Source organism: Camponotus floridanus, unplaced genomic scaffold, assembly GCF_003227725.1.
Source record: "Camponotus floridanus strain SB8 unplaced genomic scaffold, Cflo_v7.5 scaffold16, whole genome shotgun sequence".
In the NCBI taxonomy this organism is placed as follows: Eukaryota; Metazoa; Arthropoda; class Insecta; order Hymenoptera; family Formicidae; genus Camponotus; species Camponotus floridanus.
The window spans coordinates 1,768,474-1,783,683 of NW_020229281.1; the positions used below are offsets into that span (position 1 = coordinate 1,768,474).

At 29.7% G+C, this 15,210-nt stretch overlaps 2 protein-coding genes across 4 annotated transcripts; one reads left to right on the forward strand and one right to left on the reverse strand.

The window, feature by feature from the left end:
• Positions 1-5,615: 5,615 nt before the first annotated feature.
• Positions 5,616-7,755, forward strand: LOC105248377 (protein-glutamate O-methyltransferase). Of its 3 annotated transcripts, none has more exons than XM_011253144.3 (7): positions 5,616-5,764; positions 5,858-5,999; positions 6,117-6,222; positions 6,292-6,539; positions 6,611-6,793; positions 6,868-7,273; positions 7,366-7,755. In XM_011253144.3, the coding sequence occupies exons 2-7, from the start codon at positions 5,917-5,919 to the stop codon at positions 7,714-7,716; spliced, it is 1,377 nt and encodes a 458-aa protein (XP_011251446.1). In that variant the 5' UTR covers positions 5,616-5,764; positions 5,858-5,916; the 3' UTR covers positions 7,717-7,755. The 3 variants fall into 3 exon arrangements, with proteins under 3 accessions (XP_011251446.1, XP_011251453.1, XP_025262745.1); XM_011253151.2 differs by having other exon boundaries at positions 5,640-5,658; XM_025406960.1 differs by lacking the exons at positions 5,616-5,764; positions 5,858-5,999 and having other exon boundaries at positions 6,117-6,212.
• A 3,487-nt stretch (positions 7,756-11,242) lies between these two features.
• Positions 11,243-15,186, reverse strand: LOC105248403 (Golgi phosphoprotein 3 homolog sauron). The gene is made up of 4 exons (XM_011253169.3): positions 14,207-15,186; positions 13,868-14,114; positions 13,601-13,776; positions 11,243-11,894 (listed from the first exon to the last, which is right to left on the reverse strand). The coding sequence occupies exons 1-4, from the start codon at positions 14,474-14,476 to the stop codon at positions 11,646-11,648; spliced, it is 942 nt and encodes a 313-aa protein (XP_011251471.1). The 5' UTR covers positions 14,477-15,186; the 3' UTR covers positions 11,243-11,645.
• Positions 15,187-15,210: the final 24 nt, after the last annotated feature.

A 15,210-nucleotide genomic window follows, 5' to 3' on the forward strand; every position in this document is an offset into this window, starting at 1 on the left:
AATATTTACTTTATGTGATTGCACGTAAATGATCAATTTTTATCCAAGTATATACTTATTACTGGAAAAGCTTTTTCTTAAAAAAATACACTGAGCGTAATTTAGCATGTAATAAAATATAATATATCATGTAATAAAATAAAATAAAGAGAGAGATAAAAATATTCTTTATTAAGAATTTTTTTCCAGCAGTATTATCCGTTGTGCTTTTGCTTGTGGCTGTTATAAATCTAAAATTAATTAATTTTTATTTTTATTTATAAATTAAGGAAACTGCTTCTGCTTAATTAAAAAAAATTCCAATGATATATTTTTGTAAGATAGAAATGTTATCGAAAACAATGTTGTAGCATAGCATGTTCTTTCAATTTTAAAAATCATCGCGAAACTCATCGCTAAAAGAACACGAGGTTTCAGCTATTGCAAAGAAAGTTCGTCTTTCTTTTTCCCTTTTCTTTCGTGCCGGACCATCCTTTTCTGTTACCCCTTTTTCTCTCCTGTAATCCTTCCCTCGCTCCATCGGGATAAACTCTTGAAATTTCCGAGAGTTGCCCGGATGAGAAGAACCAGTTCCGCACTCCTAATTCTGCGGAATTAAACTCGTGAAATCGTTCTAATTGCGGATACAAGAGCATCGGGGCACTTGCATTGAATCGAGTTGTATCGTACTTTTACGATGCGATACTGCGATTGAATTAATCATCGCTCAATTTCCGATACAAAATGCTGTTGAATCGTACTATATTTCGAACGTCGACAGCTCTAATTTATAACTAATGAAAATATACGTTAATTTATCATACGCAAAATACAAATATTTCCAAAAGATTCCACAGTCAATTTTTTAATATCTTTATGATCCATAAATTAAGGCTTGAAATTTCAAATTAAAGCACGAAACTTTAAATCCGCAAAAGTTAAAGTAAAGTCTGATTAAATGAGAAATAGTCTTATTCATTATTTGCACTCCTTTGAAGTTTAGTTTTTAAAATCATCCATTTTTAATATTATAACTTAAAATTCTCGTCGTTTTTATTCTTTTCAAGTAGAAGTCGAAGACACTGAATTTAGCTAAAAATCCATAGATAAAGGGTAGTTTGCTCGCTCCGAGATATCCTGTATGGTATAAAGTATAAAATTTCGCAAAGTATGTAGTAAGTAGTTTAAACTTTAAAGTTTGAAAGCAATACAGTAAAGAAGATACGCGCTTTCGATAAGTCTCGATTACAAGAATTCCGCTACTTAATATGCAATTATCTACTAAAATTAGCTGATGAAGAATTAATCCTTTTTTATAATCAATTTCTATGACCTTTCCTTCTCCCTCCTCTAAAATAAAGTTACATAAGGAACGATAAATTCCTTTTTAAATGTAAAGAATGAAAAAATTACATATCTGAAGCATTTCTGAAATTTGCAATTTGTCGAGGAATGCAAAATTTGTCGAAAAAAATTGATCTTGCGAAAGTTAGCTTGAAAATGCACGATTTAATTGAACATTCGTAATAATTTGTCTGCGCGAGTGGGTGCAAACTCTGCGGTAGCGTTCGCGTGCGATTCGTCGGTGGCAAGGAATTAGCACGAGCTGTCGAGTAGACAATACGGAATTAATTATAATTAACTGCCATTCACAAAAGTTTCCGCGAACAATTTTGTGGTCGCACCATACCCGGTTATAATGAACTCTCTCCTAGCAGCTCCTATCATTTACATACTCTTACATTCAAACTGGATTTTCGTTTGGCTGCCGCGCACGCTAGTTCGCGACAACCTCAAGAAACTTCTTTAAATTATGCCCTTTGGAATATACCTTTAGTATGACGTAGAATATGGCATTTGTTGAGAACTTCTCGCCAAGTTGAAGAAATATTGTTGCAACATCGTAAAAATGTAGACGACTGATTCTTATCGCCATAATGGAGATTAGATATTTCGAAAAGGAAGAAAGTCTAAAGAATTCAAGAATTAAAATATAGAAAATTTTTATCGCGCGTGCACGTATATGTGTGTGCGAAAGATTAGTTTAAATATTTAGTATATCTCAGAATTTGAACATTTCAGGACCTCGCATATGTCGATTAATTTTGCTATAAACTTACAAAAAATTTTCAATTAATCCTCTTTTGACTACTATTGTTTTCTAAATTCTTATGAATAAAATAATTAAAATAATTAAAAATAATAAAATAATTTAAAAAATTTTAAATAAGTCATAAGAAAATTCTTTTAATTAATAGTTTTTTATATATTACATTCATGATACGCCATATGTCTATGTAATAATAAATGAAAATGCATGAAAAGATTTAAAAATAATAATGTAAATAATATTAATCATGCTGTTATTAAACAATTTTATTATTGACAGCATGAATTAATTATAATTAACTTGTTGTATAAATTTTTAATTTTTTAAATATATTTTTCTATATATATTAATAATTTTAATGATTAATACTTTTATACTTTCGCGCGTATCGTCTTCATCGCAGGTTTTTCTCATTTCAAGAACTAAGCCAGCCATGTGGCCCTCATATTTACGACTTTGTCCTATATATAATGATGTTTCCCATATGACTTTATCACGTTAATCAATTTCGCACAAAAGCTCGTAACATCATGCTGTCAGTTATCATTATAGAAAATAAAGAATATTCGCACTCAAACACGTAAAAAACATTAAGAATATAATTTTTTCCACTCGCATCAATAAAGCCGAAATTATTGAAATAAATTTTGAATCGAATGATACTTAATTTGCAAATAATAAAATTTCTTATTTTTTATTCAAAATATTACTTTATATTAAATAATAAAAGTTCTCATTTTTTATTCAAAATATTATTTGCATATTTTAAAATTATATTAAATTTGAACAACATATTTAAAAAAAATTTTATGATAAAATACACTAAAAGAGATATTAATTTTTTATTTTTATGCCATAATTTGAAAAATTTTATGTCAATAAATTTATAAAACTTTAAAAAATGAACACTTATAAATGTCTTGTGTGCACATGTTTGTATATACACGCATATGAATGTTATATCAGAAAATGTAAGTGTTACACATTCGGCTGACGTTTAGTAGTGCATTATCAGTTCGCTTCGCGCTCATAGGAAACCGCAATTTCCACAAATTACACGGATGAAAACTGACTCTTGCGACTGTACACCATCGGCTACAGCGCGGTGGAATTCATGGGTCGCGGGTTATGCCGCATTCGGTGGTATGTAGTAATTAGCAACATTGCTCCCAGATCTCTCGTGGATGGGAGGATCAGGCTGTAGGATCTGGTGGAGGGGTGCGGAGGCCGGCGAATCCGCTTGCACAGATTTCATTTCGAAGGAATAGAACGCATAGAGCAGCGATATTATCTTGCCAGTATGTATTGTGACTATGACGTTTAATGATCGGATAGTCGAGATAACGGAAGTCATCGCGAGTCAAAACAAAAGTGATTCGAAAATAATAATTCGAACCTACTCTATTCTAGACACAGAATTTTTAGTAAAATCTGTATAAAAATTATCGTAATGTTAATAAGATTTAAGACTTGAAAAAGCATGTGCATTAATAGCAATTAATTTTTAAACACTCGTGTATTAGTAATTTTAGTAATTAATAATAAGAAATAATAAAATTAGTAATTAATAAATAATAATCAATAAGAAATAATAAAAAATAATAAAGAAATAATAAGAATAAATAGTAATTATAAAAAAAAAATAAAAATATTTTTATTATAGGTCTTTCGAATTTATAATCATTTTTTATTATAATAATCTAATTGTAAATCATATAAAAATCTGAAATTTTACATTTAATAAATACAAACGATTAATTGTTTTATTGTTATCTTTAAATTTTTTTATTGTCAAGCATTCCTTCATTCTTTATATTCAATAAGCAGAATATTAAAATTCATTAACTACTGAAAAGATATTACTGCGTACTATTCGTGCTTAATCGATATAAACATATTGTATTAATACGTTATAAACCGTCAGTTAAAGTGTAATTATTAAAGACTACATTTCATTATGATTTTTCTTCCGTATGATAAAGTGTCTAAGATATGCAATACTCTGTGAGTTTTGCTTTGCAAGTCTTCCCTATCTAAGTTTATTAAAGCGCTGTGCAGCTGTAGTTGAATTATCGCTGGAGTTTCCCATTTCAGGTAACCGGCAAAAAGTGCACGGAGCGAGAGACGAAACAATTTGACCGTCTTATTCGAATCTGCTCTTTCTCCTCTAGGATATCTATAACACGTCGAGAGACTAACTTTCGCCGGAACTCGCACCCTCCTTAAGCTAATGTACCTTAACAACGATCATTATGTAAATTCAAGTCTGATAGAGGGAGATAGAGTACTCGAATTTACAGCTGTTGACTATAACGCGAGCGAAACTTTTTCGCAGAATTGATCGATTCATTTATCAGTATACACCCGGTATCTGTTCACATCCCCCTCCTCACAATAGTAGAATTTAGAAACAAGTTTCATATCCTGCAAACATTTATCAAAAATATTTACAAATATATCAATAATATATCATAATAATATTTCAGAAATATAATAATTGAAGAATTCATTTTCAAACTGTTTTAATTTTGAATACAATAAGAATTTTTGAAATCTCTCTCTCTCTCTCCCTCTCTCTCCCCCCTCTCTCCCCCTCCCCCTCCCTCTTTCTTTCTCTGCAATATATTTTTTTCAAATATCTTTATTTAAATCGATTTTCTGTTTTCTAAGTAATTCTTTATTAAAATATCTTTTTCACGTACATAGTATTTAATTTAAAATTGAAGTTTTCTGCTATCGATCAGATTTTTACGAACCTTTATTTGCTAAAGTAACGTATGCGCTTTTAAAGACTAAGATTTTTATATTAAGAAAAACGGAGGTGTAAATTTTCGCAGCTCCATGACGTTAATATAATGTATAGTCTAAGTTCTCTACAAAATGTACGAGCAAGGCACGGAAAGAAGCACTTCGCAATCAGAAAATCTCACTTTTTCATTTCATAGGAATAAACTCACCGAGATGGCGGCGATCCCATTCCCGCGCGGAACTGCGTGCTGCGTGTGCGTATGTCCGTGGACAGAGTTGCGAATCTCGTTATCCATTCGCCTCGATCTACAAAACGATAGGGACAAAAATGTAACACTGTCAGACAATACGCTCGATTCGAGTTTGCAATTGAGAAAACTTTTCGCGCTAATGAAATTTCTTCGCGAGGAAACTTTGGCGGGAAAGTAATGGACACTACTGCCGCTGCGAAGCCGCGTGAAGTGAATTGCAAACGATAAAAGGAATGAGACACAAATGACATTTACCCTTGGCCTCTCCCTCTTTTCCTCTTCCACACTTTTACACTATACCACTATACAAATACGTGTCTTAAGTCGTAATAATAATTATTATTACAATTTCTTGTACAAGCACACACACTTTCAAGCACTCGAGAGGGTTCCGAAGGAACGAATGACTGCGCATGCGCGTGCACATGCGCGGCCGCTTGGAGGTACGCATGCGCATGCACATGCGCGGATGCTTGCGGGTACGCATGCGCATCGCACGCCAGGCTGACTGTAGTTCGTTTTTGCTAGTTCTTACGGTATGCGTGATACGTAACCTCTTCTCTCTAAAGCGTGAAATATATTTGTTTAATTTTAAATATAAAAAGCATAAAATACGTATTATACGTATTATACGTAGAAAAAACAAATTTCGTTTTAAATGCACAAAATACAAAGAGTGTGTGCGATATAAAATAATGTGATAAGTCTAAAAAGATTTGAAACCATTTACAGATATCCACTATTATTATACTTTTCTATTTCTTTACAGGTTTATCTCTTGCTGTCTACTCAGGCTACTCTCTATTTTATCAACGTGATTGAAGTACCATGACTGAAGTAAATTCTGAAATCTCAGATTTGCAGGATATATCCACTCCTTTTGGTATACCGTTGTCTGGAGCATATAAACGGTAATTCTAGAGATTGTGCTTTATTGTTTTAATCTGACTTTTTGCTTATCATTGTTATCAAGACCTTACTGACCTGTGGAACAGAATGATATGCAATATTTTTTCTTTATGTTGCAGAAGTTACGCTTATGTATCAATTAAGGATAGAATGCCAATAATATTAACAAAAGTCATTGACACAATTTGTCAAAAAAAGAATGAAATTATATATATGTATGGTCAGGTAATTTTATCCAGGCAATATCACAATACTCCATCATCTCGATACAATATGCAATATTAATCATTATAGGATGCAGCAAATGATATCAAAAATATCATAGGATTTATAAGTCGACTGAAAAATGAAATAGTTACTAATAAGACTTTGAAACCCATGCGTTTAAATACTAAAGCAATTAGTAATGATGCAGAGGAATGGAATACATATTTGGAAAATAAGACGCAAGTAGAAAGTGGAATACCTACATGGTTTAATACAACATGGTTATATTGTGAAACATATATGTACCGTATACTAGCTCAAGAAATTGGTTTAACGTAAGATTTGATGTACTATGTATGACATAAATTCATATAGAGCAAGCTAAAAAATCTTTTTCCAAAACTAGGAGTAGCATACAAAGTTATGATCCATTTGAATATATAAAACAAGCTGCTTTTGTTAACTGCATTGATTCTATGAATATTCTTGCCTCATATGTAAATGACATAGTATGTAATAAGGAATACAATAAGGAAAACTCAAAGAATGATTTTTCAAGATTATTAAAATTGAGTTTATGGGGTAATAGGTAACAATATATTTTATATTTTACTTTTTCTGAAAAGTCACTTCACAAACAATAATATATTATTATGTTTGCAGATATGATCTATCTGCAAGTGTAGGATCTCTTCAAGAACATACCAATAATGTACTGAATATGGCAGACTCTTTGGATGAAAATATATTAGTAAACAATTGGGAACTTGTGTGGAATATTGTAAAAGAAAAAACAAATAAAAGAGTTGATAATATTCATATAGTGTTGGATAATGCAGGATGTGAATTCTTCTCTGACTTATGTTTGGCAGCATTTTTGGTTACTATTGCACCTGCAACTAAGATAACATTTCATGTAAAAGCATATCCATGGTATGTGAGTGACACAACGGTTCAAGATTTCCACTGGACATTAGATCACTTGAATAGTCTTGATCATTACCCAAATATGAAATTAATGGGTAAAAAATTCAGAAATTTTATGGATCGTGAAATTTGGTGTATTAAGGTAATTTTTATCCTCCAATATCATTATTAATAATTAAATTATTATTTAAAAGATTCTCTTTACTAAATATAATTTAAATCATTTCTAAACAGGCAGAGCCTTATTGGACAGGACCATACGATTTTAGGCAAATGAAAGAAAAAGACAAAAAGTTATATGCTCAATTTTCTGATGCTAAATTAGTAATATTTAAGGGTGATTTAAATTATAGAAAACTCCTAAGTGACATTAATTTCGAGTATAACACAAATTTTGCAACTGCATTGGGAGATTTTCGACCCACAAATATTTTAAGTATACGCACTTTAAAATCTGATATTTGTGTTGGATTATCACAAGGTATGGTTGAATCGCTATTTGAAAAAAATAAAGATTGGTTGATAACTGGAGAATATGGTCTTATTCAAATTGCTGTTAGTTTAGAAGTTCCTGAAGAATCTTAAATTTTTTTTATGGAAAAATTCGAATTATATAATCATACATAATTACTTATATGTTATACAAAAAATAATATACAGAATAAGCGTTATGTACATATATAAAGGATAATATATTTGATATCCAAACAACTTTTGTATTTATATTTATTACACCTCTATTTTTTTATGTAATTTTGTGCCATATTCTTTTATTAATTTTATGATCTGTTATAACTTGTATAAATTTCTATATATGTACATAAATAAAATCTATATCTAATTAATTTCTCTACTATTGTCTTATAAGTATCTTAAACTAAAATTTCGTATTTTGTTGACTGCTAATATACATAATTAACCATCTGTTGATCAAATTTTCCTAGATAGTTAAAAAAATACTACAGATTTACATTGAATTATACAGCACATATTGATAAAAATAGTAAAACTAATTTTATATATATATAATATTTATAATTTGTCAGTATAATAGTAATTATCTATGGATGTATTTTTACACGCACATTTATATGTGAGTTAAAAATGATTCTGAAACCATAAAGATTTTTTATCTCATCCACATTATAATTAAGTAATAGACCTTTATAGAATTGTTTGAAATAATCATGGTTCGTTTATGATTCTTTCTCTTTCTCCAATATTGATTGTTTTATTTAATAAAATGTGATACACCTTTTGTATGAATTGTTATGCAGCAAAAAATACAGTTCATGTTATGTTACATTATGATCGAATGAAACCACATTTTTCTATTTTTCTATACTGCGCACATAAAAAAAATGTTTAATTGAAAGTAATAAATATTTCATATTTCTTGTTTATTGGAAACAATCAGTGATATATTACATATGTATGTGCACAAAATTATGAAGCAAATCCAGATATATAGAGAAATATAACTATATTTATAAAAGTATTCAAATATATATAAAATTAAATTTGTTTTGATTTAAATAATTTAATATTAATAAAATTCGATTAAGTGTAATAAATTTCACATATCTATATAAAATTATAAATAAAAAAAACTGCAAAATATGAGATGAAGAGTTGCATCTTGTTATTATTGAGTACCACATTTACATCTGTATAAGAGTACAACGATTAGTAGCCAGTTTCTCAAAACAGATTATTAGATATTAGAATTAGATATTTGTGCCAAAAACTAGTTATATTGAAAATTTTTTTATTTCCAAATTTTTTATAAAACAAATTTAAATACAAAACTGTATCTCCCATTTAAAAAACTGTAATTATAACAATGACATATGCATTATAGCTGATAGAATTTAAAAGATTTCTCAGTAGATCTTTGCCCACTAGATGCAAATATTTATTTTATCATTATTGTATAAAACATTATATAATTCTGCTCTAATTAAGCAGAATTTATCTCGTCACGTATTTGACTCTTCATGCCAAAATATCATGAAAGAAAAGAATATTTTACCAAGTGGTAATAGAGCATCCAAAGATTCATTTCTCTTCAGATTTTAAAATTAAATACAATAAAGAAAATTCACATATAACATAAAAAAATGAAACCAATTTAATTATTTACTAATATATTAAATTGTAAAGACAGGAATAACAATTATAATAGAAATAGTAATAATAATTATAATAGTAGCAATAATTATAATAATAGAGATAGTCAAGATAGCACTTATTATATTTCCAGTAAATGTAATCTATACTGGCACATGCTTGCTGAGCAAGCTTCTCAAAATTCAAATATTTCTTTGATATAAAGTAACGCACAGAATGTACAACATTCATAAAAGAATATTTAAACAAGTGAGATATGTATATATATTTTTTTGTATTACTCTTTTATATTTGAATATATATAGAAATGACAAAATCATTATTATAATATCAATATAATTGAATAGCAATACATAAACTGGATTTTGGCTCATATGCAAGATACAAATTAAAATAAAATAGGCGCTATTATAAAAGATGTATTATATAATACTCAAAAATGTTAAAAATTTGATATACTTTTCGATATATTATAATCTAATACCCCTATTTATGATCATCCAATATACGTAATACTAGAGGCATTCAGAAAATAAATGCTAAAATTAAATTGGTATAAAAACAAAAAAATATTTCAAAAAGAATTACTCAAAAATTAATTTCGGTTATACTGACTCCAAGTATTATCATTCGTTCTCGTAAAGATTTGACAAAAGAATTAATTTTATTTCCAATTAAATAGCATTTATTCTTTGAATGCCTCTCTCTTGCATTTTTATTATCTATATACATCATATATATATGTATCTATACAATATTAATAATAGAAAGCAAATGAGAGTAAAGATATGAAGTATTTGAATTTATATTAGAACTACTTTTGTCATACACAGGTAACTACACAAGTCTCTTACATAATATATCTTTTATATGCTCTGCTCTTATAATATATTCCATTCATTAATGAAACCCTAGCCAATAGTAGTTATATCCAACTCTAATCTAATGAATCTTTGCTGAAACAGATAAATTTATTGATAAACTGTTCCATAAGATATTACTTTCACAGTGTTAAATAATTATTTACAAAATTGTTTAAAAATAAATATAGAATGATTCAGATGTCTCTTAAAGTACTCCTGACATATAATATTTCCGGTCATATTTTTTAATAATCACACATATATATACATATCGAGTATGAAAAAGATAATTTAGATAACATTTTGCCTTTAAAAATATCTAAAAAATGCAAAAAATTTATATATTTAAAAAATGAAATATTTTGACTCTTTGGATAGCTTTAAGGCTTCCCATTTATCTTATAAATAGTGTTAACCAATCTTTATTATTAGAAAAGAATTATTTATATTTAGTTAATTATATATATACATATATATAATAAAATTATCATTTATTTAAAAAATTTTGAGTAACATAGAATATATTATTGACAAATAATAATTCGACATGTTTCTGTTTAAATTTGAATACATTACTATTAATACAATCTTTTTACATATTGGAGGATATTTTGAATGATCTGCATGAAGTGAAGATTTATGTAGAAGTAGAAAGAGTGTAAAGAGTTTTTTTTTATAGAATTTATAACATTTAAATGATTATCAGAAAAATGTGACATGTGTTTTATCTAATGTCACATCAGGTCTGTCACATGTAAAATCTTATTTCTATAAGCTTTATGCATATGATGAATTAAAAAAAAAAGTTAATAAGTCTAGAAATCTTTTCAATAGTTAATATCTAAAAATCATTTCTGGAAAAATTGAAAGTGTAGATTAACTGAAATATAAATTTAAAATATATTCAAACAAAAATAATTCGCGCGCACGCGCAGATATAACATAAAAATAGATTCTATATATAAACAAAGAGGCACATGTATATTAAAAAATAGAATTTAAAAAGATATATATATACATATTCATATATTTCAATTATGGCTAACAACATATTTCAATTATTATATATCCAAATTCCTTCAACATACTACCACCTAGTATCCATTTCGAGGCACCCCGCATAGTGTCCCGATCTCACATTGTGTTTAGAAACCGACATATTTGATGGACACTAAGCAAAAAGCATAGAATAAACTTCAGCACAATGTAACTGTTTCTCTCCAAATGGAAATAGCATTATCGAGCACAAAACATACATTCACACTTTTGGACTTGTTACTTCATAATATTTAAATATGAACATTTGTTATTTAACTATATCAAATGTATTAAATAACAATAAATGGAAATGACTGTAATCTTCTAAAAAGAATGGTCTTCTATGTAGTTTGAATACACGTAATTTGGTCTGAATGATCTTTTTTTTTTTTTTGAATTAGAACTAAAAGACATGCAAAATTTGTAATCGTATTATTCACACTAGTATTCGATATTTATTCCATATAATTTACGAGATAAATGTTACTTAGTGAATGCAGCAAATACAGCCCAAAGTACTGGATTCGCGTTACGTTTAGTGGCTTCCGCTTCGAAATCGAGGTCTAATAATGTCCGTACTCTTCGCATCGCTACTTCATAATCATCGTCCGACAATGGCGCAAATGCATTTTCTAATACATCAGCTGCATGAGCTAAAATAACTAATGCTAACGTTCGTCTATCCATACGAGCGGCGTCATTCACCCAACGACCTAACACAGCTTCTTGGATCTGGAAGACAGAAAGGCAACATGCTATCGTGTTATTTATAAATTATATAACAAGCAATTCCTATCAATAGCTTTTCTTGTAAAATATAGAACTCATTTTCATCTTCTATTTCTTCTTTTACTTCTATAATTTTATATTTAATGCTAAAAACTTTCCATAATTAATTATAAACAAGGAGGGATATATTTATAGTGTTGTTATATAATATTATAAATGAAAAATTTTTATATATAAGAGACGTCTTTTCTTCTGTTTTAATAAATAATTTATAAAATAAGCAATTTATTTAGAATTATCCTTGAAAAATATATATTTATATATTTATATAAATAATAATTATTACGTACAGTAAGATAACATTATGCGTATATGTACAATTATATCATTATATATATATATATCGAATTTAATATATGTTATCTTTTCATTTCCACACAGCTTCTAATCAATGTAGGTAATAAAGCATATATAAAGATAAGATATTACCTCCCACATAGATTATAATATAATTTAATATATTTATAATAGAAAGTGTGTCCTCCTTTTCTTTTTTAATAGAATAAATATAAGATAAGCTAATAAAAGTCAAATTTAATTGTTGAAAATAAATTTTATTATGAGCCTAAAAAAATAATATCTCATAAAAATTAATCATATTGAAAAGATGACTTCATTTTTTATCAGTAAGCGTCATTATAAATTATAGCACTTTTCAATAAAATTAATATAAAAAATTTGACAATTGAAAGTTTATTAATCAAAAATACGATTTTTATATTTGAAATTTTGTCTAGCAAAGACTACTTTTGCAGTTTTACAATATGCAATGAACTTTCACAATACCATATTAGCAATTAAATGTTAATACACATAATATATTGTAAAATTAAAATATTCAATATATGAAAAAAACAAACATAAATAATTTTTAATAACAGATTCACAATTAATGAATGATATAATAAACAATTAATTAAATTTTATATATTTTCTAATATAGTATTAATAAATGCTGAAGATTAATAATATTAAAAATAACCACAAGTTATTGTCAGAATTGTGAATAAAAGATAATTGTGGGAGAGAGGACTATATCTAGTATGTAAAATTATAAATCCATAAAGCATTGTAGTTCTTGTATAAATTCTATTAAATCCCACTTCTACATATATCTATACATAAAAGTTATATTCTATTATTATATAATAGAATATTCTATTAGAAAGATATTACTATTTATATTATAATATGTGATATGATCTTCTATTTTTCTATTAAAAAAAATAAAGTTATTTTTTTCTTTAATATGCATATAGTTTATAAGTCTACTATTGCATTCATACATAAGAATGCTATTGTATTCAAACAATAGCATTCAATGCAAAGTAATACATTTTTTTTAAGGTCATATATGATCTATCTTTTTTGGTTTAAGAAATAAAATGGAATAGATATGTGTTTGCCAAATTTTAGAAAGATATTCTATTTAACTCATAGATAAAAAAAAAGATTAGATAATCATAAATAAAAGACTAGCTTTTGAAATTGTAAACATTTTTTTTATCTATAAAAAAATGTTTAGAGAATATCTGGAAAGTTTACCATTAAATAATAATTGTACTTGTGATCCAATAAATTATGTATGTATAAATTATATATAGATAGTGTAATTAGAATGTAATATTATAGAAAAATGGATAATTTACCTTTTTTACGAGACGACTTTTGGCAAGATTATCGGTAAGGGGATGAGTTGTCATATCAAACAGTAAGAAATTTTGTTTCTCTGTAGTTAAGACACCTTTTTCAACAAGATTTTTCGCTAGTCGTTCTCTGACATTTTTCAATTGATATCTTAATTTTAAGGGATTCCATGTTTCCCCTGCAATAACATACAAGGTATTTCGAGACAAGCATTATTATAAGCGTCTTGCTTATAATATATATATATGTATGTGTATAAATAAACTGACCGCTAAGATACTCTATCCAGCTGGGCACAGTCTCAGGTGGATCTGTGTCTCTCAAGTGTTTCAGGGCCTCGTCCAACAACACGTCTCCCGTAGGTGCATCGTTTTTCAAGAGAAGTTTTCTCGCTAGTAGGCTCTTCTTACGCATACCAGCTTTTTCCAATTCTACCCTACCCCGAAAGCCAAGTTCCGCCAAGATACAACCTCTCAGTCCCGAACTTATGCAATCGTTCCAAAAGGAAGTGTATCCCTACGGGAGGAAGGATATAACTAGTCAAGGATGCTGCGCAGAAGACGGAGGAGAACCTCCAAGGACAGAATCTTTAAAAAACACAAATAAACCTCTTTGTCCTTCAAACCGAGCAGCAAGACCTCCTCCATAAGGGTCAGACGCGTCTCCTTATCCGAGTCCTCGTCGATGGTGGGATTACAATTGAGATCCTTCTGGGACGAGCAATCCGTGTCCGGGCTCTGGCCGGACAATTTGTCGTTGTGACCGGTGAAGTCCGCGTTCGCGCCATCCTGGCCGAGTCCGCTGCCCCCACCGCCGCTTCCACCGCTGCTGCTATTGACCACGCGTCGTCGCTGCACCAGCCCGTCACCGCGATTCATCGTGCGATGCAGGTACTAGGACGGGCTGCTCGGAGATACGTCCGCGTGTCGCCAGATACGCCACCGTGTCACCACCGCCGTGATGCGACGTGATGCCCCTCGTCCTCGTCGTCGTCGTCGTCGTCGTTGGCGTCGTCGTCGTCGACGTTCGGTGATCAACCGCAAACGTGATTATTGTGACTATAACAGGCTGGCGCCAACATCTATGTGTACACGGTAAACATTCCGTGCCGTTGACGTTTATTCCAGAGCGACATGTCTTCCAAGATGGCCAATATGCCTCTCGTTCGGCTTTCGCGATTACGCCTCGTGGTGGACTCGGCGCGGCTCGCGACCCGCGATACGATGACCGCGAAGGACACGACGACGGGCAACGGGAAACGCGTTGCGTATTTACGCGTGGAAATTTCAATTCCTCCAACTCTCTAGCTCACGTATGCGTTGCTCGCGTTACGTTACAATCCATTCGCACCGAGCGACTGATACGTCCACGAGAAGTTTATCAATGTAATGTCAGGTCACGCGTGGACTCGGGGTAAATTCGAAACGTCTATTTGGGTCTCGTGTTAATGTTGTTGCGTGTCACGCGAAATTAGGGACAGGATGAATATAATTAATGTATACGTACATACGAGCGACAAGAGCGAATCAGCAAAGTGGAGCGAGTGTCACCAGGAGTCGCGTAAACGGTCCTGCGAATGACAAAAAATGTACTGAAAATTGACGCTTCTGCG

What these genes read in the sequence shown, in the direction of transcription:
- LOC105248377 (XM_011253144.3), top strand. Translation starts at nt 5,917, where the DNA reads ATGACTGAAGTAAATTCTGAAATCTCAGATTTGCAGGATATATCCACT. An exon ending in TTATATATATGTATGGTCAG is followed by an intron (nt 6,223 to 6,291) that starts GTAATTTTATCC and finishes TAATCATTATAG; the next exon opens with GATGCAGCAAATGATATCAA. An exon ending in GCTCAAGAAATTGGTTTAAC is followed by an intron (nt 6,540 to 6,610) that starts GTAAGATTTGAT and finishes TTCCAAAACTAG; the next exon opens with GAGTAGCATACAAAGTTATG.
- LOC105248403 (XM_011253169.3), bottom strand. Translation starts at nt 14,476, where the DNA reads ATGAATCGCGGTGACGGGCTGGTGCAGCGACGACGCGTGGTCAATAGC. An exon ending in TCGGTTTGAAGGACAAAGAG is followed by an intron (nt 14,115 to 14,206) that starts GTTTATTTGTGT and finishes TTCCTCCCGTAG; the next exon opens with GGATACACTTCCTTTTGGAA. An exon ending in AAAGTCGTCTCGTAAAAAAG is followed by an intron (nt 11,895 to 13,600) that starts GTAAATTATCCA and finishes TCTGTCTTCCAG; the next exon opens with ATCCAAGAAGCTGTGTTAGG.